Source organism: Pagrus major, chromosome 20 (assembly GCF_040436345.1).
Source record: "Pagrus major chromosome 20, Pma_NU_1.0".
Taxonomy (NCBI): Eukaryota; Metazoa; Chordata; class Actinopteri; order Spariformes; family Sparidae; genus Pagrus; species Pagrus major.
The window spans coordinates 2,037,908-2,062,864 of NC_133234.1; the positions used below are offsets into that span (position 1 = coordinate 2,037,908).

The 24,957-nt window shown below is 40.1% G+C and overlaps 2 protein-coding genes and 1 non-coding gene across 3 annotated transcripts; 1 reads left to right on the forward strand and 2 right to left on the reverse strand.

Moving 5' to 3' along the window:
• The first annotated feature begins 150 nt into the window (after positions 1-150).
• On the forward strand, positions 151-223 carry trnar-ccu (transfer RNA arginine (anticodon CCU)). Its single transcript has one exon. It is a non-coding gene; the product is annotated as a tRNA-Arg (tRNA).
• Positions 224-7,956: 7,733 nt separating this feature from the next.
• On the reverse strand, positions 7,957-14,350 carry LOC141015186 (uncharacterized). Its single transcript, XM_073489140.1, has 7 exons — positions 14,162-14,350; positions 12,741-12,943; positions 11,408-11,509; positions 11,185-11,280; positions 10,905-11,015; positions 10,583-10,706; positions 7,957-10,372 (listed from the first exon to the last, which is right to left on the reverse strand). Exons 1-7 carry the CDS (start codon positions 14,187-14,189, stop codon positions 8,310-8,312), a joined length of 2,727 nt encoding a protein of 908 aa, XP_073345241.1. The 5' UTR covers positions 14,190-14,350; the 3' UTR covers positions 7,957-8,309.
• A 356-nt stretch (positions 14,351-14,706) lies between these two features.
• On the reverse strand, positions 14,707-23,802 carry LOC141015187 (uncharacterized). The gene is made up of 7 exons (XM_073489141.1): positions 23,653-23,802; positions 22,839-23,041; positions 22,528-22,629; positions 22,295-22,390; positions 21,525-21,635; positions 21,289-21,412; positions 14,707-17,220 (listed from the first exon to the last, which is right to left on the reverse strand). The coding sequence occupies exons 1-7, from the start codon at positions 23,678-23,680 to the stop codon at positions 15,239-15,241; spliced, it is 2,646 nt and encodes an 881-aa protein (XP_073345242.1). The 5' UTR covers positions 23,681-23,802; the 3' UTR covers positions 14,707-15,238.
• Positions 23,803-24,957: the final 1,155 nt, after the last annotated feature.

A 24,957-nucleotide genomic window follows, 5' to 3' on the forward strand; every position in this document is an offset into this window, starting at 1 on the left:
ATCTGGGCCAGTGGTGGCTCTTGATGTGGCTTATCATTGTCGGTCATGGGAACACGTCTGTTTGGCAACTGAAGTTATGTGGGGAATCACCCAAATTTCTCTGAAAGGCTATTGTACAGATTGTGACAATACAGACTTGCCGTTCACGTAGCCCCAGTGGCCTAATGGATAAGGCACTGGCCTCCTAAGCCAGGGATTGTGGGTTCGAGTCCCATCTGGGGTGAACAGTTTTATGACTTCAGTAAGACTGTTTAATATGCAAGAGGTCAGTCACAATAGGAGGAAAACATACAAACATTAACCACAATAACTTAATTATGAATTTTACAATAGGTAGAAGGTACACACGTTTCCACGAGTGTTACATACAATATACATATTACAATACAGAACAATTTCATGTCCCCAATTCACAAGCTCTGAGCACATTGTCAATACCAATTACTTGAATGACGGATAAATTAACGTATGAAATGTGTTGGTTTTTTTAAAAAAAAAACAAGCTGATGTCAAGCTAATTAAATTGACACTGATTTTGTGAAGACAAATAATAATTAGGAAAGGCATGTAATGAACATTTACAGAGGAAACATCAGAATGGTATGGTTTCGTGCACAGTACAGGACAGGAAGGCTCTACAGTGAATGATTAAAACCGGCCAGAACACAAAAATAAAGATTGATTGATTGATTGATTGATTGATTGAACATCACTGGTAGCCCTCTACAGAGCATCAGTGATATCAGTCATGTGTCTGCACAGAGCCCAAAGATACTAAAAGACAACACCCACCCAGTCACAGTCTGCTCACTCTGCTGCCATCTGACAACAGATACAGAAGTATCTGCTGCTGCACCACAAGACTACAGAGCAGCTTCACTCCTCAGACTGTGACACTCCTGAACTCATCCTCCACACTCCACTATAAAAAAATTTATATTCTTTTGTGTAGTATACAGGAACTACAACTTGCAATTAGGACAATTAAATGAACCTTTTCAGTAGACCCTATTCAACATAAACAGGTGTACCTAATAACAGTAAAGGTCGCTCCATTACATCGAAGTGAAAACTACACCTGTGAGGCAGCATCGCATCACCCCACTGTCACGACTGATCTAAATTATTGATGTCATTAATTACACCTGTGCTTTCCCTGCTATGACTGAAATACTATGGCATGCAGAGGCCCATAATGGCCATCGATTAGATTTTTTAATGGCATTATCTCGAGATCACAAGGTTATTATGAAGTTATCTCGAGGTTAACAAAGATGGTTAGCTTGTGATAGCATGTTACTCTGTCTTATTAGTACCCATGAGTGATCAATGCATCAGATTTAACATCAATCTTATGTAACCATATACATACTTTAATAGCATATAGACCCTTTGTCATATGTGTTTTGTAACTACTCCATGAAGAAGGTGATGGTCAAGGGTTTCTTAATTATGTGATACCATGTGATTGGAACAAGAATATGGGATTTATTGTATATGGCATTTAGTATCTATTGCATTTTGTTCTGTTCAATCTATAATTGAGTTGTCAGTAAAGCACAAACGCAACTAGCACTGTAAAATAAATATATGTCACTGTTTTGGATCATTCATTAGGCCAGGCAACTTGTCTCTGGATGAACAGAGGCTCAGTGAGCCAGTTTCTGCAGAATTACCTGAAAGTAAGTTGCACGACAGGTTATTTACAGAGATGTTTCTGTGATTTCAACCACAGTGCTTCGTTCTCACTCTCCACCAAATATTAATGTTTGTCATAAGAAAATTGAAACCAAAACCCGCCTCTTGGTCCTGTTCCCTGCAGAAGAACCTGAAATGTGTTATAGCTATAGAGACTGAATATGACTATAATCACCCCAAACCTTATATCAGAATCAGAATCAGAAATACTTTATTGATCCCTGAGGGGAAATTGCCTCCATTACAGCTGCTCCATTCAAAGTCCAGAAATATGCATAATAATAAAAATAATAATAATAATAATAATAATATAGTAACTATATATAAGCTAGAACAACAAAAACAGAACAAAAATACAAGATATGTACATTCTACTAAAATATATCCATATATACAGTGTAATAAATAATGCTGCAGTTGAAAATATATGGGTTATTGCACATTGTTTTTCTTAATTATTGCACATTAGAGAGAAACAAAGCGTCCAGAGTCCTCCTATTGACTCAGAGTGTCTGACACTCAGAGCAAGGAGTTGAACAGTTTGATGGCTACAGGCAGGAATGATTTCCTGTGGCGCTCTGTGGTGCATCTTGGTGAGATCAGTCTAGTACTGAATGTACTCCTGTGGCTGACCACCACATCATGGAGTGGATGGGAGGCATTGTCCAAGATGACATGTTACTTGGACAGCACCCTCCTCTCTGACACCACCGTCAGAGAGTCCAGCTCCACTCCCACAACATCACTGGCCTTGCGGATCAGTCTGTTCAGTCTATATATAATCTATATATGTGTGTATGTACGTTTATGTGTACATGTATGTACATATGTGTGTATATATCTATATGTATATATATTTATATGCTATTGTTTTTTTTCTCCCTCTCTCATGCTCTCTCTCTTTCTCTCTCACCCCTCTTCTCCTTTACTCTCCCCTCACTCAGAGGCCATACTCCTGACTGCACACATTAATACATGACACCGTCACTCATACAAATATCCAAACAAACGTACACATTCTGTATACTCTACCTGATCGCTATAATCACTCCTTCTGGACACTCACCACATTATGTTTAACTGTTTGTTATTGTCTGTATCTTCTGACCATCATTGACCATTTAGTCCCTCGTTGTTGTTTCATATTTTTTCCTTTTCTCTTTGTTTTTGTTCTTCTGTCTGCACTGGTTTGTCTTGTAAACTTTATCGCCAATAAAAAAAGAAAAAAAGAATAAAGTGTAGTAACTGTTGGTTGTTTTTTCCAGACTGGCTACTCTCTCGTCAGCATCATCAACCATTTGGGCTCCTCAGCTGGTTCTGGTAAGTGTGCAGTTGGGTTTGGCAGTCACACAACTCGAGGTCAACGAATCATCTGCTTCTTCAGACGTACCACTAACAAATAATGTCCCATCCTCTCAGGCCAGTACAAATGTGACGCTGCATACTGGCAGCAGGAATCAGGAGACATGACGGATCGTTGGCTCACCTACAATGACAATATTTTCAAAGAGTCAACTGGCAAATCCATCTGTCAACTTTGGCAGAAACAACAGTAGAAGGTGATGGGGATAAAGACCTGCCACACAGGAAGCAGCACCAAGACAGCCGGCCAAGTTTAGATCTCCACAAGAAGAGTCCGTCGTCAGACAAAGGGTCTATATGGTTTTACTTCTGTTGTGACCCTCTAAATAATCTTGACTTGATTACAACAATATACATTGGTTCATTAATTTCATGTACTATGTAGGTCTGTACTAAGGTGCGGAGCATGTTATGTTCGAGATATAAGATCAACACATACAAAAACACAGCCTTCTGACCATTTGACCATTGTTAATGAAGTCAGATAACGGAAACATTTCTTGAGTATGTTGAACTGACTTCACTGTACAGTTCTCAGCTCCAACAGGAAGTCATTTACTGCTGAGCAGTTTTATACTTCCCTCCTCAACTTGCCACTACTGTCACTCACTGCTAAGAAGACCTAATGATGCACACCAGTTTTCACTGTCAGAACTTAGCAGATGATAACCTTCTGAAACACAAATACAGCTACACATGTACAAATTAATCAAGCTTTGTAAGCCTACTATTTTAATTTTACTACCGTGACTCAGGCACAAAGTTTTATTCCCCTTAAATCTAGTTTCATTTGCCAACTTCCCTGTCTCAGAAGCAGCGGTGGCAACCTAATGAACACACCGTTACCTTGAGTAAACCTGTGGATTTCTCTGGGTTTAAACATTGTTGGAAACATTTGGGATAATGTAAGTACACAAGTCATCAAAATATCTAGTAATTTTTTGACATTTTGATGCCAAATCAATATATATTTTATCTTTAAGTCTGTGTCTTTCTGTCATTATTTTGCCACCGTAAGTTACCTCTCAGTGCCACCTCCCTATCTCTCTCTCTCACACTACCAATCCTTCAATCACATCACTGCATGGGTCTAACAGCTCAGGAAAATGAGAATTTGAAAAAAAGGGAGCTCCCCACATAATGACAGAAAATGCCTTAAATTATTCATGGACATACACATAACCCACCCTTACATACTCAAAGAGGAGGGGGAACTTGGCATGCAGTTTGAAGCAGGTGGAAGGAATAGTTTATCAGCTGCTGAACAGCTCTACATTTCCCACAGACACTGCTGTCTCCCTCACATCTGCATATCACTAAAACAATGGAATATCAATTATTAAAGCGTGAGCAGAGAGAAATAAAATTCACGGTGTGAATTACTGTGTTTTCAGCAGATGATGGGTATATTTAAGAGCTGAAGTAAAATAGCCACTTTAACTATGAATGGCTTGAGAGCGATCTGAGGGAGCAATGGCTTGTGTGACTCTCTAACTTGCTTCAGGTATATGATAAGAGTTGTGAGTAAAGTTGCCTTTTTCCAGAGATGTGTGCAGATCTGCCCAGTTGCCTTTATGGGAAACCCTTAACAGTAAAAAAAAAATAAAGTTCAAATTCATACAAATCTGTTCATTAAATTGTGTAATTGTATGTGTTTGTAATAGGTGTGGGCAATCTGGTGAAAAAATTAAATCTCAATCCACTTAACTGCAATCACAATCCACGATCTGTGATCTGTGATCTGTGATCAATTTTGAATTGCCCTGTAGACAGCTAGACTTGAATAAAACAATACTGAATTAAGGATAGTTCTATAACTCATCTTGCAGTGTTTACAAGGTAACAACAAAAGACTAAAAGTTGTGGAATGGTCCAAAAACACCGGTTTGGAATTTTCCACAGGTGAACAGGTTCATTGGGAACAGGTGATAGTATCATGACGGGGTATGAAAGGAGCATCCCTGAAAGGCTCAGTCGACCACAAGCAAGGCTCACCCTTTTGTAAAACACATGATATCTGCTAAACACAGTTCATATATATATATATATATATATATATATATATATATATATATATATATATATATATATATATATATATATATATATATATATACATATATACATATAGACACATATATGTATTTGTAAAATGTTCCTGTTTTAGGTCAGTTAGGATTACCAAAATTATTTATATTTGCTAAATGCCAGAATAATGAGAGATTTTTTAAGACAATTTTTCATTACTTTCTTCAAAGTCAGAAGTTTACATACACCAAGATTACTATGCCTTTAAACAATTTGGGAAAGCCCAGATGATGATGTCATGGCTTTGGAAGCTTCTGACAACATTTGAGTTAATTACTCAAATTTTAAGGCACACCTCAAACACACTGTTTCCTTGTGTGACATCATGGGAAAATCAAAAGAAATCAGCCAAGATATCAGGAAGAGAATTGTGGACTTCCACAAGTCTGGTTCATCCTTGAGTACAATTTCCAGATGCCTGAAGGTGCCACATTCATCTGTTCAAACAATTATACGCAAGTATAAACACCATGGGAATGTCCAGCCATCACATCGCTCAGGAAGGAGACGGGTTCTGTTTCCCAGAGATCAGCGTGCTTTGGTGCGAAATGTGCGTATCAACCCCAGAACAAAAGCAAAAGCCCTTGTGAAGATGCTGGCTGAAGCTGGTAAGAGTATCATTATCCACAGTGAAACGAGTCCTGTACCGACATGGGCTGAAAGGCCACTCAGCGAGGAAGAAGCCATTACTCCAACAGCAACATAAAAAAGCCAGATTACAGTTTGTAAATGCACACAGGGACAAAGACCTTAATTTTTGGAGACATGTCCTGTGGTCTGATGAAACTGAAATTGGCCATAATGACCATCGTTACATTTGGAGGAAAAAGAGGGAAGCTTGCAAGCCTGAGAACGCCATCCCAACTGTGAAGTACGGGGGTGGCAGCATCATGTTGTGGGGGTGTTTTGCTGCAGGGGGGACTGGTGCACTTCACAAAATAGATAGCATTACAAGGAAAGAATATTATGTAGAAATATTGAAGCAACATCTCAAGACATCAGCCAGGAAGTTAAAGCTTGGGTGCAAATGGGTCTTCCAAATGGACAATGATCCTTAGCATACTGCCAAATTAGTTAGAAAGTGGCTCAAGGACAACAAAGTCAATGTTTTGGAGTGGCCATCACAAAGCCCTGATCTCAATCCTATAGAAAATTTGTGGGCAGAGCTGAAAAGGCGTGTGCGAGCAAAGCGGCCTACAAACCTGACTCAGTTACACCAGTTCTGTCAGGAGGAATGGGCCAAAATTCCAGCATACTATTGCGAGAAGCTTGTGGAAGGATACCCAAAACGTTTGACCCAAGTCATGCAGTTTAAAGGCAATGCTACCAAATACTAATGCAATGTATGTAAACTTCTGACTTTGAAAAAAGTAATAAAACATTGTCTTAAAAATTTCTCTCATTATTCTGGCATTAAGCAAATATAAATAATTTTGGTAATCCTAACTGACCTAAAACGGAAACATTTTAGTCTGATTTAATGTCAGACAGTGAGAAAAAAAAGGTTGTGTGTCTTTTTATACAGAGTATGTAAACTTCTGGTTTCAACTGTATGTATATACACACACACACATTACTTTAGGGTTCAGGAGGATTTCTGAAAGACCAGTATACTTATATTCGCATTACACAACTATTGATACATCTCCCATGCCCATAGAAAAAGCATGACAAAAGTGGACCATTCTCTGATAACAACTGTCAACTTTCTGGGTTAATGTTAGGTTAATGACTGAACCTTCAGCCATATCTGACCAAAACAGTCTGGTCCCTTAACAGCTTTCCCACCATTATAAACTATCTAGAAGTTATTCTTTAATTTTCAGTTTTTTTTGTTTATCAAGCAACAAACAAGAAATTCACTTAAAGTTCAGTGTCGTGTCCTTCAAAACAAACATTTGGTTTGAGGTCATGCTGTTCGTTAAAAGCTTGTTTTCACAAATCAATGGGAAGACAGAGAATGATTTGTATGTTTGGAATGGGATTCATAAAAGTGTAACCCATGATCGAATGGCTGCCGTTATTAAAGATGCTGGGGCATAGAGAATAAGTACTGAGAAAGTGAGGGGGAGACTGGAGCTGTTTAAAGCTGTACAGTAACATTTTAGTTTGTTAAGGCATCTCCCATTTATCAGATGTGGCACAGTGGATTGACTTAAAATTGGACACAAAGTCCAATCAAATTTGATTCAATCAACACCAAATAGAATATACAGCATTGTAGGAGAGATAAACATTTCTATTATAAATCAGCAAAATCAGCTGAAAAACATGGCCGCTATCAGTCAAAATATCCTTGCAAAGGGCGGGGCTTACGATGAATTGGTCATAATTCTATAACCATTGGTCCATTAATCATAAAACCCAGTAGATATCGTCAGGCCAAGGTTGGGAATAGGTCTACCAAAACATTTTTAGCCAGACCATAGGGGTGCCACAAATACCAAATATTTATTCCTCAAAACCAGGTGGACAGCATAGTCAAAACCCACTCATTACTGCTTGGAGCTTTAGTTTCAGCCGATTGAGCGTCTTGAGCCAAAAAAGCTTGTATCCACATGTGGCTATATTTATTATTCATTTTCCGTATATACAATGGATTCATTAAGAGAAGAAGAGGAGTGTACTTGTCCAACCTGAGTGACAAACATCTTGAATCTTATACACACACATCTTATAAAACAGGATCTTTTTAGCGGTTACACCTTCGCTCCCTCCCTGCATGAAATCCAGCCCGAAATTCTTCAACAAGAAACAATACAAACCGAACATATGCATGACTTCCTTCTTGAGTAAATCCAATGACACTTGGAATCAAATGTTTAATTTATTCAAGAAAATGAAATAAATTCCCCAAGGAACAAAGGTTTATATCGTTTATACATACAAACTTTATGTAGAACTACAGCAAACATTTCTGTAAAAAATACAGTTACATTTTTGTAATGCACTATACAATTACACAGTTCCCAACAATTTAAGCTGTGAAAGCCACAGAAAGAGCAACGTGGCTGGCATTTTAAAGAAAATGTCCTTCAACATCCGAACTGCTGAAGTGTCCTTGAGCAAGGTCAAATCAAATTCCTCAAGTTCAGGTTTTCAGCTCCTTCACTAAGGGGAACAGAACATCCCCATTGGAATTAGCATGTTGTTAACATTTACTATGCATGAACAAGTCTCCTGTGTCTTTTTAGGCCATGCAAGCTGGAAAAGCCCTTGCTACATACTGTACAAACATATGGTCTCTCTCCTGTATGGGTTCGCATGTGTAAGGTGAGAAAGCAGGACTGGACAAAACCTTTTTGACAGATGCTGCACTTAAATGGTCTTTCCCCAGTATGGTATCTCCTGTGTATCTTTAATTCTGCGGCAGATCTGAAAGACTTATCGCAGTCGTCACACTTGAAAGGCCTTTCGCCTGTGTGAATCAAAGTATGCCTCACCAAAGCATCTTTGCCAAAGAATCCTTTTCCACAGTGCTCGCAGGGGAAACGCAGCCCTTTGTGATGGAAATTGTCGTGTTTCAGAAGGCATCTTCTTGAAGTGAAGGTCTTCCCACATTGAGCGCAGGTGAAGATTGGCATGGGTTTCTCTGTTACAGGTTCACCGGAGTGATGCACACGCTCCACGTGCCTCGTCAAGGTAACGCCGTGCCGGAATTTCTTGCCACACTCCCAGCAGAGGAACGGATACGCTTTTGTGTGTTTTTTCTGGTGCTCTACAAGGTCAGAGTATGATCTGAATCTTTTACTGCAATGAGTGCACTGAAACGGTTGGTAACCGGTGTGCTTCCACTCATGTCTGATGAAACGCTTCAAACTGGCAAAAGTGGTCTGGCAGTGGGTGCAGGTGAAAGGCTCAGTAGGGTTATGGACGTCGATGTAGTGCTTATGAAGGGCCTTGAATACAGGAAAGTTCTCCTCACACTGGTTGCACTGAAAAGGGGTGTGGGATTCTTTGTGCATTGCCAATGCCTCAGAGTCTCGCACTAGTTTCATGCACACCTCGCAGTACAGCGGGTTGTGAGTTTGTTTGTGGGAATCCAATGTTGATTTGTACTTGAACGCCTTGTCACACTCATCACACCTGAAACAATGCTTTACATCCTCAGGTTTCTCAGGATCCACCTGCTGCTCATTGTAGCAAATGTTTCTTAAATGGAACCTAAAAGTTTGTTTGCACTTAAACTCGACGCTGCAGTGAGGACAGTAGAACGGACCTTCTAACACACTTTTGTTTCCATCTGGACTTCTCTGGTCTGATTCTCTTGAGGGCCTCCTCTCACCAGAGGGCGAGTAATCAGGATCCTGGCCTGTGTTGTCTGACGGCTGATCTTCATTGGTTGCCTCACAAAGAACCCCACTAGAAGATTGTTCACCATCTTCTCCTGCTGTCTCTTGGTCCTTTGCTTTCCTGCCAGGCTTTGCTTTAGTCGCACTTGGACATCTGTGTTGCTGCAAGTACCGCAAGCTCTTATAAAACCTTTTACAGTTAGGACAAGAAAAGGGCAGCTCCTCTGAATGTCGATTCATGTGACGCTCTAAGAACTTTGCATGACTCACCACTTTGCCGCACACTTTGCATGTTCTCTTGTCCAATTCACTGCTTTTGGTTGAACTGGCAAACTTTTTAGGACCACTGGTAGCAGTATTACTGCCCTGTGTCTTTCCAGTTTTCCTCCACTGCGACAGGTACCGTTTCATCTTGAGTCCCCGGTTCTTTCGCACTGGTCGTTCACCCAACACATCAAATTCTGGATCTTCTTGTTTGCCCCTCGCTCTGCTCGGCAATTCAAAGTCTTCATCTTCGGGACGTTTCTTTTTCCTTCCACGTCTATTTGGCTTCTTCTCCACGCCATCAAGTACCGTCACCTGGCCGTCCTCCCCGATGATCAGCGTTCCAGATTGTTCGTCATGGTTGTCGTCTGCTATTTCACCCTCACTGGCCTCGGCCCCTTCGATGGGATCTGTAACCACCACAGTGTCCATTTCTGCTTTCACCTCGCTGCCGAGACCAAACCACTGGGTCTGAACACACTCTTCAGAGTTCCCAGTTCCCTCCATGTACACCTCTTTGTTCTCAGATTCCACCTCCATCTCTGTGCAGACTGTATACACGAGTCCGCTTTCTGCATCCGTCTCTGTTTGTTCATTGACAATCACAACTCTTTCCACAGGAGGGAGACAGAGAGCTGACAGGATGCCACTGTCAACAACGTAAGATTCTGAAAAGAGAGATCACAAGAACTGCTTAATTGACAGAACAGATTAAAAAGCATCGTGTACCATGTTCTGAATCTATATGACCACTTCTGTTGAATGAAAAAGAATTGTTAAGACTTACGTTCTGAGCAATGTTTTGTTTCTATACCAAATAAAGCTCTGAATATCTTTTAGATTATTTCAATATGTCAAAGAAATTTGAAGAAGCTCACCTATGTCTTCTAACTGGTTTAGGTCTTTCTGAGTGCCCAGCAAGGTTTTGAGATCCTGAGGTTGAGCGAATGTCTCCATGCATTCATTCAGAACGGACGAGGCGTCACTGAGCAGAGATGCAATCTGACAAAGACAAATTAAAATGTGAGGCAACAGCAGTGAATCTTCCTAATGTTTTAGAAATATTTTAGAGTTTTGTAACACTACAATGACAATGTATTGATATATATATTTTTTAAAAAGGGCACCCACTATAACAGCCAGTGCTTGTGACAAGTCAAATGCAAAAGCACCAAACCTTATTAAACAAACTGAAATTACCTGTTGGAGAGTTTGGGAGGGAAGAAGCTTCTCAAGTCTGGACAGAAACAGCCACATCAGTGTCTGGATTGCTTTGTCATATGTGGGCCCAAAATCTCCTGGAAAAACATCCTGGAACACAAATAAATTCATAAATGTCAAATATCTGAGCTGTCCATATAAACCATGAGTTCTCAATTACAGGACAAACAGGAGTGCATCATAAAACAAGAATTCACAGTAACATAAACTTCAGCATTCACCTTTGCTGTGTCAACGTAAGCATACAACCAAAACGTACCTGGAAAAAGTTTGTTCTCTCTTCAGGATCTCTCAGCAGATTTTGGACAAGGCCCATGAAATGTGAGTCAGAGTCCCCTTGTTCTGCATTATCAGTCTGCAATACAAGATGGAACACACACACAAAAAGCAAACGCTCAGATCAGTGCTGCCCAAACAGTGACGTAAACAAATGTAAAAACCCTACTCCGTATGTTTCATGTTGACTGCAATTTTACACTCACCTCAACGTTCCACAGAGATCTGAGGTTCTGCATTCGGTCAAGATGTGGCTGAATAATCTGGAGGTCAGCCGTCTCCTCAGAGCGACACAACTCCAGGATAAGCTACAATCAGAGGACAGCAGCAATGATAAACAAGTACTGTAATTCTGAGGACACAATGCAGCCCTGAGCTATTCTGTTTCCATTCACACTGGGTCTAAATAACTTCCCACAAAGTCTAAAAGGTCAGGGACATTCCTCTGACAAATGAAACATTTTGCTTGTAACATCTAAATGCTTTAGGTATATACCACCCCAGTGCCTTGTTTTTCCTGAAACAGTCGGTCTGTGACAACCTCCTGATTGACATCTTGTAAAGACACAGGTACGTATACTTGTTTCAGAATTACAGTGTCACACAAGCAGGAGGAGGCTGCTAGTCATTGTAAAACCTGTTACAGCCCAAACAGGGAAAGTGCAAAACAAACACAACATGGGCTGAAAAACGACTAATATTAGAGGTGAAAGATTATTTAGAAAGGGCCTTTGTACCATTTTAACAGGAAAAAAAAATAAATAGGAAAAACTAAGGCAACAGATAAAGAGTGTGGATGACAGGTACAATATGTGCAGGCCAGTTTAACAATCTTCCAAAATATTTATATAAATATTTAAAACCATCCACCATGTTTAAAAGTAATCCATCCCATTGCAATAGCAATATTCTGCAACAGTTTGACATGTACAGAAAACTACAAATGTTCTGTCGGAAGACTTGCACACACTACATGGAATAAAGCCCAGTGATGTTCAGTGAGAATGAGGGCTTGTTTTGGTCTCAAATCCACCATTGCCTGTTGGAACACAACAATTTTATTTCATAATGTTCTAGACTATCAGCCTTAAGGCACCTTTACACTGTGTGACTACAAAAGCTGTGAAAGTTTATATCAAGTTGCACAGTGCAAAATGGGTCCAACAGATTTAGGTCTCAATCAGACTTCACAGAATCAATTTGAGACAATCAGCGATGCAAAGTGCTGCATCGTTTAGATGAATGCCTGGTGACGAGCAGCAGCTGATTACCTGGTATAATGAAAATTCTCAATGTCTAACATACAATTGTGTTTAAATATGAGTACAGTGCATTTTCACACCGTAGCTATTTAAAATAAGATGTTATGTAATTGTGATAGAGACCAATAGATGTAAGAGCTGTTCTGTTGGTTCTGTGATGGTTACGCACGCCACTATCTGCCAATTGCTACAGCCATGGCATTTTATCTCCATAAAATCTACTTATTATCTTATTTATCAATGTTTTGAAAAACACAAGCTTTAAATTCTTCCTCACCCTTGCTCTGAGACCCAAAATGAGCTCAGCCCGCTGCCTCATGGAGAGAAGCTGAGGTACAATTTCTGTAACCATAAATACAAACTCCTCGAGCAGCCCATAATCTGACACAATTTTCTGCTCCACCGTCTGCCAGATGGCTGCAGAGACCAGCCGAATGGGTGGGACCAGGAGCCGCAGGGCAGAGAGAGGGAGAGACGGACCTGCAAACAAGGAAATACAATTTTTAAAATGTTTGAATGGATGACAGTAATACTTTTAAACTACAGCAAGGCTGGAAATGTTTAGAAAATTGCATATATAGTAATTAAGCCAAGAATAAATGGGTTCCCTGTGCCATTTCTGGTAAGAAATGTTGCCGCTTATTAATTCAAAGGCATTTCTTTACTGTAAGCACCATGAATAGAATTCCCTTTAACTACGTTGTAATGGGCTGACGAAATCGATCTCAGAGCACATAGGAAAATAAAAACAAAGAACTGTCATATGAAAAAAAACCCAAGTCAAATGAGTCCTTTTTTCATTAGTTAGTTTAAACCCACAAATGTATTAGTCTTCTGGGTTTTTCCCAAATTTCCAGGGATTTCTCTCTCCTTAACCTGATGGTAAATGTAAGCCCCAGTGGCTCGGATGCAGTAACAACAGACGTATAAGCAGTTGACTCATTAAACAAATCCAAACCCACAATTCAAACCATAAATGTATTTGCAATAGTTCGATCATCACACGCCTGTGTAAAGCCAGGGTCTTACATCTTGGCAGATTAATGGGGCCAAACAAGATTTATATTTAATCCTTGATCTTGCCAACCTGTCCTTGTCCAACCGGGCCAATCATAAATTAATAAACTGATGACAAATCTGTGGTACGTCAGGCTTTCAAATTTTTTGTGAACTTAGCAGAAACACCTAAATGCCAAGCTCTGGCTCAGGCGGATGTCTGATTCATTTCCGTAATAAAAGACCGAACTGACAGATCATAACTGAAGGGACATATACCTTGTCAATATGTTTACGAACACCCAACACGCAAATATATTTGTTTGGCCAACTATCTAAGGGCTGTGAGCGTTCATTTGTAATCAACAGAGACACTTATCTAGCTAATCATTTTGAGTTTATTACTGCAGCCTGTTTAGCTAGCGTAAACCAACTTGAGATAGCATAACGTTTATGCTAGCATTAGCACGTATCCCAAAACTGCCACTTCGTGTATGTCACGTCATTCACCTAGCTAACGTGTTCCATTGTATGCTGAAAAATAGGAAATCAGCGAAAATCTAAAAAATTAATTTCAACACGTCACGTAGTAAATTATCTATGGAAACTGCTCGTTCCTGACAAAGTTAGCAGTGGCATTCCCGCGCGCGGGCTGCGTTGCGGCCTAGCCAAACAGTTGTGTCTGTTACTGTTTCTACTCACCGGGTACTTTGGAAACTCCTCCGTCCATCCTGTGTACTCACTCCAGTTACATTACAGTTAGGGGAAATATGTCCGTCGCTCGACCGAAGTCAAACTGAATATTTGCTACGCTTGTTGAATCACAGAGACCTAAGTCACCGAGGGTATCTTTTTTGTGCGTCAACGGTTGCTTTACGTTCCGCCCGGAATAACAATCCGATGGGAAACAGCAGTCTGTGCGAACTTCCGCTTCGTCGTTCTTTAGTTCCTCTTTACCTCTCTACCTGTCACATATCGCATATCTGCTATATATAAATGTAATAATTTTTTTATTAATTTTAATAAATATCTTCATATTTTAATTTAGCATGTGTTGGGTTTATTTATTTTATTTTTAGAATTATCTAACACCCTTTGTGTATCTATAACCATGAAATTGCACAACCCTAGCTTTAGCATAGTGGTGACATTTCCCCTCCTCCAAATCACGATTAACCGGAGTTTAGCTCTGCTACTGACATAAAGTACAAACACATTACACATTGTTTGATATAGGCTCAATTACACACACTCTCAACATACTTTTAATCTTCTCAATCACACACATACAATGATTTAAAAAATATATATATACATATTTTGTCTAGAAAGAAATACATACAAAAATAAAAATTAAAAATATTTAAACTGACAAGTAGTTAATCTTTTTGAGCACACCTTTTTTTTTTCAAATCCTTCATCTGTTTAATACAATGTGTAATTGGCTTGATACAGATTTCCCAATAATGTCACCTACTCTGTTACAAGTTTTCCTCATGTGACATATGATGCTTGGCAATGAGAGCAACCTCTCACATATTCCCCCTTTAATGCCATCGTATACATGTATGAAGGAAGTCAGTTGTCCAGCTTGGTGCAGTCTTGCTTCAAGTGCAACGAATCTGTTTGATAAAGCTTTCAGCAACAATTACTTCTTAACCCCAACGTTGCGTTCACGGACCTCTTTCAAAACTTCAGTGGGTTTAAAAAGTAAAAGAAATTCTCTTCTTGTGATGTTGGCATGCTTCTGTTTGACTGAGAATATGACTGAGAAACATGTTACTGTGTTACAGATGTATGTATGAGTTTTTTGTGTCTCTGCATGCTGTAGAGCTTGGGGAAAGCCTTGCCACAGATATGGCAAACAAACGGCTTCTTTCCTGTGTGTATTTTAGCATGAGCGTTCAGATAACACATTTTTATGAATCCCTTCCCACAGACATCACATTTATATGGTCTCTCTGTAGTATGGTGCATGAGGAAATGCCTCTTCACTTCAGAAGTTGACCTGAAGTGTTTGTCACAGTCAGCCATGGTGCATTTAAAAGGTCTCACCCCTGTATGCATTAATTTATGTCTGGCCATGGTCGATGCAGAGACCATTTTTCCACAGTACGGGCACGGATGACGAAACAATTCATTCAAGTGTTTGGTCCTCTGGTGTTTTTTCAGGGCTCCTTTCTCTTTAAAAGATTTCTCACACTGGGTGCAAGAATGCCTCTTCTCATTTCGAGACTCGCTGTGGACGAAATTCAAGTGCCGCAGCAAGTTGGAATTCTGGGAGAAAGTCCTGCCACAGTCTGCACACAGGTAGGGTCTCTCTCTGGTGTGGACCCTCTGGTGTGAAATTAGATCTGTGTCATTTTTGAATCTCCAGCCGCACTGAGCACACTGGAATGGGAGGTGACCCGTGTGTTTCCACTCATGTGCAATCAAAACACGCAGCTTGGATAAAGTTTTCGGACAATGGTTGCATTTATATGGCCTGCGGATTTTGTGGATGTTTTCACAATGCTTGAGCAAGGGCTTAAAATGAGTGAAGGTCTCTTCACAGCGGTTACACTGAAACACGGTGTGAGAAGCCTTGTGCCTCGCCAGTGTTGCTGAGTCTCGTAAAACCTTCCTACACACGTTGCAGTAGAGTTCGTTGTGGGTCAGGTTGTGCTTTTCCAGTGAAACTTTGTACTTGAATGCCTTTTCGCATTTGTCACATTTGTAAAGATTCTCAGCTTCGTCTGGCTTCTCCGGATCCACCTGCTGCTGATTGTGCTCAAAGCAGGTTCTTTTCAAGTGTAGCTTTAAAGAGGAGCATAGTTTAAACCTGCTGTCGCATCGAGGACAGGCGTAATCACCAGTTGGAAAGTGGGTTTTCATGTGAGCTCTCAGGCCTGTATTCACAAGCTCCTTGCAGACTAAGCATTGGAACTGACGAGTCTTTTTTGGAGCTTTGACGTCAGAGATGCCCTGCTGTCTGCTGGTCGATGACACATTTTTAGGACTTATGAAGGAAGGGTCCTCATTTGAGCAGCTATACAATGAATCATCTTCAGTATAACTCCTGCCAGAAGTCACAAAGGAACCCTCATCATCTGAGTAGTTAGACCATGAATCAGCCGTACTGGGACTACCACTTGTAGTCTTATGGCAAGAGTCCACATCTGAGTAGTAAGACCACGAGTCACTTTCGCTGCAATCATTGATCGGAGCCATATATGTGTCATTAATGCTTGAATCCTCATTATCAGGGACCTCTGAAAGAGCTGTATTTGAGGGTTTGGTTCTTCTAGAAGCTGATTTGTAGGCACAGAGGGCCTCTTCACAAAGACCTCTTTTCTCTTCCAACAGGAGTTTTTTCATCCTTAGGCCTCTGTTTCGTCTCACAGGTCGAGACTGCAAGGACAGCGGCATGTTCAGTCTTTTGAGCCGAACACAGCATTGTTTTAGACGGTGAGATCCGTCATCCACTTGACCTTGAAGTAGGCCTCTATTTTCTTCCTGTCTCATAGCATTAACCAAAAGCACAGCTGTTCCATTTTCCCCAGGAGTCAATTTAGTTTCATCAACCGTTGCCTCACTTTTCTGATCTTCTGTGATCGTGTCTGTTGAATGCAGCAATGTTAAAGACACATTCTCCAAATTTGATGTACAGGATAGCAAATTATTCAAGATGTTGGCTTGTGGTTGTGCTGTATCTGCCTCAGTTCCGTCTACCAGGGGAAGTTTGAGTGCTGACATAATGCAGGCACCATCCAAGGATCCATCTGAAAAGACAACAAATATGACTATAATATGGTGAAAAAAGACTTAACCTCAACACCAGCAGGTAGGTGTCATTCATTATTCAAATAATATGCTATATAAGTAACTTATACAAGACAGACATCAGAAATGCATCACCAAGAGAAAGCTTTGACTTGTCTAAAATATCTTAAGCTGCATTCATGTTGTTTAACTCATTTATCATGTAAAAGTGAAAAAAAAATGCTACAGTGCCAACTATGAAGAAACGCACCATCAAGTTAATGAGCAATGAGGTTGGAGCTGTACTGCTCTCTTTCACAACACATCGTACATCAGTCACTTTAGTTGTTGGCAGCTAAAAAAAAAGGCCCATTGTAAAGTTAGCTAGGCTAAGTTACTAGCTAATGTCACTAACTATCTATGAGGTGTTTGTCAAAATGATCAGAAATACGTCGTACAATAATGAAAAAACTAGTCACAATATGTACAAAGCTGACTGTGATAAGTCGAATAACTATGGTTTGAAAAAGGACCGTTATGTTTTCATAAGGGTTCAGGTGAAGGTAACGCTACAGTAGAGTCAAATGTAACTTATAGCTGGTTCAGTCAGTTACTTCAGTGTTCTCAGTTAACCCGGTGTTGTACATCTTGTTCACAGTATTTACCATTTATTGGCAGGGAGAAGCAGAGGTCCCATTGCGCACCACTACAGATCTATGGGACCCCGGTGGAGAAGGTGTGCAGCTATAGGTACCTCGGAGTTCATATCTCTGAGGACCTAACATGGACAACTCACATCACCTCACTGGTGAAGAAGGCTAGGCAGCGCCTGTATCACCTCAGACGGCTGAGGAAATTTAAGATCTCCACAGGGCTGCAGAAAACCTTCTTCTCTGCTGCTATCCAGTCTGTCATCTCTGGAAGCATCACCACCTGCTACGGCAACTGCTGTGCCCAGGACCTGAAATCTCTGCATAGAGTGATCCGATGTGCTGAGTGCATCACTAGAACTGCATTGCACTGCCTGCAGGACATTTACACCAGGCGGTGCAGGTCCAGAGCGACCAGGATCATGACGGACGTCACCACCCCAACCATGAACTGTTTGTGAAGCTGCCTTCTGACAAGCGCCTACGCAGTGTCATGGCTAGGACTAAGCGCCTGAGGAGGAGCTTCTTCCCTCAGGCCATTCGGACAAAAAAATCCCAAAAACCAACATAACACACACTCAGCACACACCTTATATCACACACATGCATACACACCCTACTGTTTATAATATGTATGTATATATATATATTTTTTTATTTTTTTTTATTTTTTATTTTTTCTATTTAAATTTAAGTCTTTTATTTTATTCTCTTTTACCGTTTTATTTTCTTATTTAAATGTTATTTTCTGGTTGCACTATTTTTTTGCACAGTAAACGGAGTGGTTGCAATTTCATTTCTTGCATATTATACTCATACTTGCTGCTGTACTTGTACAATAATTGCATGTGACAAATAAATCTTTGAATCTTGAAACTAGTGAGGTAATTATCAAAATGATCAATAATGATGAAAGCACTACAGTGGGTACGGAAAGTATTCAGACCCCTTTAAATTTTTCACTCTTTGTTTCATTGCAGCCATTTGCTAAAATCAAAAAAGTTCATTTTATTTCTTATTAATGTACACTCAGCACCCCACCTTGACAGAAAAAAACAGAAATGTAGAAATTTTTGCAAATTTATTAAAAAAGAAAAACTGAAATATCACATGGTCATAAGTATTCAGACCCTTTGCTCAGTATTGAGTAGAAGCACCCTTTTGAGCTAGTACAGCCATGAGTCTTCTTGGGAATGATGCAACAAGTTTTTCACACCTGGATTTGGGGATCCTCTGCCATTCTTCCTTGCAGATCCTCTCCAGTTCCGTCAGGTTGGATGGTGAACGTTGGTGGACAGCCATTTTCAGGTCTCTCCAGAGATGCTCAATTGGGTTTAGGTCAGGGCTCTGGCTGGGCCAGTCAAGAATGGTCACAGAGTTGTTCCGAAGCCACTCCTTTGTTATTTTAGCTGTGTGCTTAGGGTCATTGTCTTGTTGGAAGGTGAACCTTCGGCCCAGTCTAAGGTCCTGAGCACTCTGGAAGAGGTTTTCTTCCAGGATATCTCTGTACTTGGCCGCATTCATCTTTACTTCAATTGCAACCAGTCGTCCTGTCCCTGTAGCTGAAAAACACCCCCGTAGCATGATGCTGCCACCACCATGTTTTACTGTTGGGATTGTATTGGGCAGGTGATGAGCAGTGCCTGGTTTTCTCCACACATACCGCTTAGAATTAACGCCAAAAAGTTCAATCTTCGTCTCATCAGACCAGAGAATCTTATTTCTCATAGTCTGGGAGTCCTTCATGTGTTTTTTGGCAAACTCTATGTGGGCTTTCATATGTCTTGCACTGAGGAGAGGCTTCCGTTGGGCCACTCTGCCATAAAGCCCCGACTGGTAGAGGGCTGCAGTGATAGTTGACTTTGTGGAACTTTCTCCCATCTCCCTACTGCATCTCTGGAGCTCAGCCACAGTGATCTTTGGGTTCTTCTTCCCAAAGATCACCTCTCTCACCAAGGCTCTTCTCCCACGATTGCTCAGTTTGGCTGGACGGCCAGGTCTAGGAAGAGTTCTAGTTGTCCCAAACTTTTTCCATTTAAGGATTATGGAGGCCACTGTGCTCTTATGAACCTTGAGTGCTGCAGAAATTCTTTTGTAACCTTGGCCAGATCTGTGCCTTGCCACAATTCTGTCTCTGAGCTCCTTGGGCAGTTCCTTCGACCTCATGATTCTCATTTGCTCTGACATGCACTGTGAGCTGTAAGGTCTTATATAGACAGGTGTGTGCCTTTCCTAATCAAGTCCAATCAGTTTAATTAAACACAGCTGGACTCCAATGAAGGAGTAGAACCATCTCAAGGAGGATCAGAAGAAATGGACAGCATGTGAGTTAAATATGAGTGTCACAGCAAAGGGTCTGAATACTTATGACCATGTGATATTTCAGTTTTTCTTTTTTAATAAATTTGCAAAAATTTCTACATTTCTGTTTTTTTCTGTCAAGATGGGGTGCTGAGTGTACATGAGAATGAGAAATAAAATGAACTTTTTTGATTTTAGCAAATGGCTGCAATGAAACAAAGAGTGAAAAATTTAAAGGGGTCTGAATACTTTACGTACCCACTGTATATAGAAAAACTAACAGTATATTCTGTTAACACTATGTACAAAGCTGACTATGACAGGGGAAGTAACAAAGATATAAGTCATACTACATTGTGCAGGTAGTGAATTGGACTAGGTGTCGGAAAAAAACAAGACATGCAAAGACCTTGGAGATTTAAGACTAACAATTCAAATGGGTTTTCAGATTAACTCAAAATGAATGTAACTGTTAGCTGCAGTCATCTTACTGTTTGGTCCAAGTCACAAAACAGGGAAAAATTTCATACTGTTTTACTTTGTTTATATGTGGCGGATCCTGCCACCTTTCTGGCTTCAAACAGTGTTCTGGGACCTTATTTTCCTCTGAGAGCAGCTTGTTTATTCACTGATGGAAAAAATGCATATTTCTGTATTATTACCTCATTAATATTGTAAATAGTAAGTTTCTCCAACACTACACAGTGTCCCTTTGAGGACAAATGTCTTGAATTAGTTGGAGTCACTTGAGTTCAGCCACAAATTATAATTACCAAATACCAAAAATACCAAATACCAAAAGGTGGTAAATACCACTAATAGATTGAATAAGGTAAAGTGATTATTATATAAAGTATGTCTGCATTAACACAATGATAGTGGAAGAGTTAAATGGAACAGGCTCAGATCCACACCAAGTACAAACTGCTCCAGTTTAAAATGTTTCAGCTGCTCCATGAAACTGCTCTTTTATTAAAACATATTAATATGATATGTTATTACTTTCCTAATGGACAGCCATTATACTTTGCAGCTAAAAAAAGACTGAAGGATGAGGTTCAATGGTGAGAAAAATCAGAATGAGAAACTAAAATACCCATGAGTTCTTGAGGGGAAGTAGTAACTATAGAGACTTGCCATTGTGATCCAGTTGATTGAGGTCTTTCTGATACTGCAGCAGAGTTCTGAGCTCCTCATGTCGAGACACAGAGTCCATACATTCCTCCAAAACAGAGGACACCTCACCAAACATGGAGGCAACCTGAAGAAAGCAAGAAATGTGCTCACAGAAACAGCAAAATTCAGAGCTGTAGCCTGTGAAGTGAGATCAAAACTGCCTTAAGTCATTGTAACGTTTTATGTCTAGTCTTTACCTGTTCGAAAGTTTGAAGAGGAAGGAACTTTTCAAGTCTGGACAGAAACAACCACATCAAGGTGCCAAGCTCTTCATCATATGTGGCACCAAACTCTTTCGGGAAGACATTCTGAAAGAGTTTTAAATTAAGTCTTTACAAACACTTGAAAAGTACAGTGACTGATCTCAATAAACAATCACAATTACACGACTTCAGACAAAGACTCAAGATGTGAGAGAAGTATAGAGACAGACAGAGTGACAGAAAAAATGAGCTTTCAATTTTGATCATCAACAGCAAACGCAGGATCGTTTTTTCTCCCAGTATCCCCCCCCCCAGAGGTCCTTTCATTTAAATCAGGATGACCTGCCAACTTTTCATCTTTATCTATCAGAGAATTAGTGGGGAAATTGCGTGATACATCACAGCCATAGACACCTGAGACAAAATGAAACTACTCTAATAGATTTTGGAGAAAACAACGGGCCAACTTTGCCTCTTTGATACATTCGTTCATTGCATCTTAGGGCCCCGACAAAGTGGGCCAACAGTCGGACATCAGCAAATGAAGAGTTATTTCCTCTCGTGGTGCAGAACGAGCTAGTCAGCCGTCAGCTGTAGTCTTTGCGGTGTGTTCAAGTGCAGCTTTTGGGCCGAGACACAGGAGATGCAACAGTCGGCTTTTGTTGCTGCTCGTTCTTTATCGTTTGGTCTGGACCCATACATACTGTTCAGTATCTGAAGGACTTACAAACAGAACAACTTCAAGGTGTGACAGTAGCACTGACCTGAAAGAAATGTTCCCTTTCGTCCGGATTTTTCAGCAAGTTCTTAACTAGATCCACGAATTCTGAGAGTGGCACCTCCATATTTGCAGCACCAACCTGCATAACATGACGTGAGCATTATAAAAGAAAAGAACAGATTACACCCACCATTGTCACCACCATTGTTAATTTTAAAGAGAACTTCATAATGTGCTTTTTACCATTAATTTGAAGTAATAACACTTTAAACTCACCTCCATTACCCATGCTTCTGTGACAGTCTGCACTCTGTCCAGGTGTGGCTGAATGAGCTCTAAGTCAGCAGTAGCTTCAAACTGACATAAGTCCAGAATCAGCTACAACAACAAAGCAGCAGTGACTCAGAAAACAGAAAACACTTCAAACTTCCTTTTAAAGCATCTAATTCAGCACAAACGTCTAGCTTTATAAACATTACGACATTTCAATCTTCATATCATGTGTCATATATGTGTCATATTCTTGAGTAACACTCAAATTCTTAAAATTCATGATAATGATTAGTTGTTAATAAAGGACTGCTCACCCGTGCTCTGAGGCCCAGGATAAGTTGGGCCCTCTGACGAGTGTTGAGGAGCTCTGGAACAATGTCTGTAACCATGGAAACAAACTCCTCAAGCATCCCATAATCAGCCACAACTTTCTGCTGGACGGTCTGCCACATGACTGCTGAGACCAGCCGAATGGGTGGGACCAGGAGTCTCAGAGCGGAGAGGGGAAGAGGGGCACCTGGATAGTAACACAAGCAGGTTATCTTAAAGGAGCACTCCGTAGTTTATCAGAAAAGACAGATCTTCAGTGACTAAACAACCTGAATAAACAAACTGACCTTAAAGGACAACATAATTTCACACTGTTTTACTTTGTTGGCGGACCCTGCCACCTTTCTAGCTTCAAACAGTGTTCTGGGACCTTATTTTCCTCTGAGAACAGCTTGTTTATTCACTTATGGACAAAAGTTTGTATCATTACCTCATTAATATTGTAAATATTACAATTCTGAGTTTGAATTTCTTCTCCAAAACTACACAGTGTCCTCTAACACCATACTTTTACTTGATCAGATCATTCCCTCATAGCTAACAGTCATAAGACAGGCTAAAAGAACACAACGTTTGGCACGCAGACTATTTCTATGTGTTTGTTTACCTGACCAGGTTAAGTGTAACATTAGCTGCATGGTGTGTGTTGACGCAGACACTGGCTTACAATACTTTCCTCGTATGAAACTCAGTGAAATCATAACAAAGATGGAGTGAAATGGTTAAACAGACAAGTCAGCTAGCTAGAAGTTAAAGTTAAGAGATTCCACAGCAGCAGCTGGTGAATAGTTTACTCACAAGTCTTCTTAGAAGTCAAATCTTCCATCCCGTTTATCCACCGCACTCAATAACGATAACTTTACTGCTGTCTGGCAGGCGTGTAGGACATGTTCACATCAGTCAACATTACTGAGGACGCGCTTCTTCTTCTTCTTCTTCTTCTTCTTCTTCTTCTTCTTCGGGTTAGTAGTGGTTGGCAAAACAGCTACAGGTATCCCACATTTACTGCCGCCTACTGGACTGGAGTGTAGATTGTCTTCCTCTTCTCCGTGTCCTCATGTTGCTTTACCGCCGACTACTGATTGAAGAAGAGACTAAATTCTGCTGTCTGATCTAACAAAAAAAGACAAGAGACTTAAAGAAAGAGACCTCTGTCAACAGCCCCCGCACTTCCACTGCAGGAACACCTACTCCTATTCTTACAGTCTCAAAAGCAGCGACTAATGCATAATGCATGATCCACAAGACAAAGCAAGACTTACAAATATGAACAATTTGTGAATAAATGACAGTGCTCACAAATGTATTTAGCTATCCACAAACAAATATCACCCAACTTGAAAAAATGGAAAACAAATTTACAAATAAATACAACGTTACTTGAATGGATGTCAGTATTCTATCTGTATGTCTCCAACTTCCAGCTCATTAAATCCAACAGCATTTGGTTTTCAAATATTTTATAAAAAATGTTTTTATATTTTAACTTTTCTGTCTTAAAAAAGACATTTGTGAAATTTTGTTTCGACTGTGAAATCTGCTGCCATGGGTCATGTAACGTGTGGACTCTCACTCTATTCATCCTCCGTAACAGTCTCTCTCCATACTCCTCAGCTGTCTGAAAGTTTGTCAGGGTTTGCACATTGTTGGAAACGTTTGGGATAATGTAAGTACACAGCTTATAACCATATAACAAAGGTCTTTTAGTTTTTTGGCATTTTAATGCAGAAATGTTACATCTTGGATCTTCAGGTAACACTTATAATAATCATCATTAATAAAGATACATTCATAATTAAACTAAATGTTTTTTTCACTTCAACAATGTAATGCTCTATGTAATACTTTGTAATAATAAATAGTGTAGTTATAAAGTTGCAACTGATGTTTATAAACCTTTTCAACTGCTTTATAAAGATTTGTTAACGTTTAATGTTAAATTCATTAATTAAAGTATTTCCTATCTTTAAAAGGGAACTAAATTCACACATCAGTCTGATTACAGGCGTTGGGGAGTGCCCGTGCATGCAATATACAAAAAAATATATGTTGTGTTAGCCTTTTAGTGTCTCCGAAGGGAGCTGGGTGAGGTCTGATAAATGT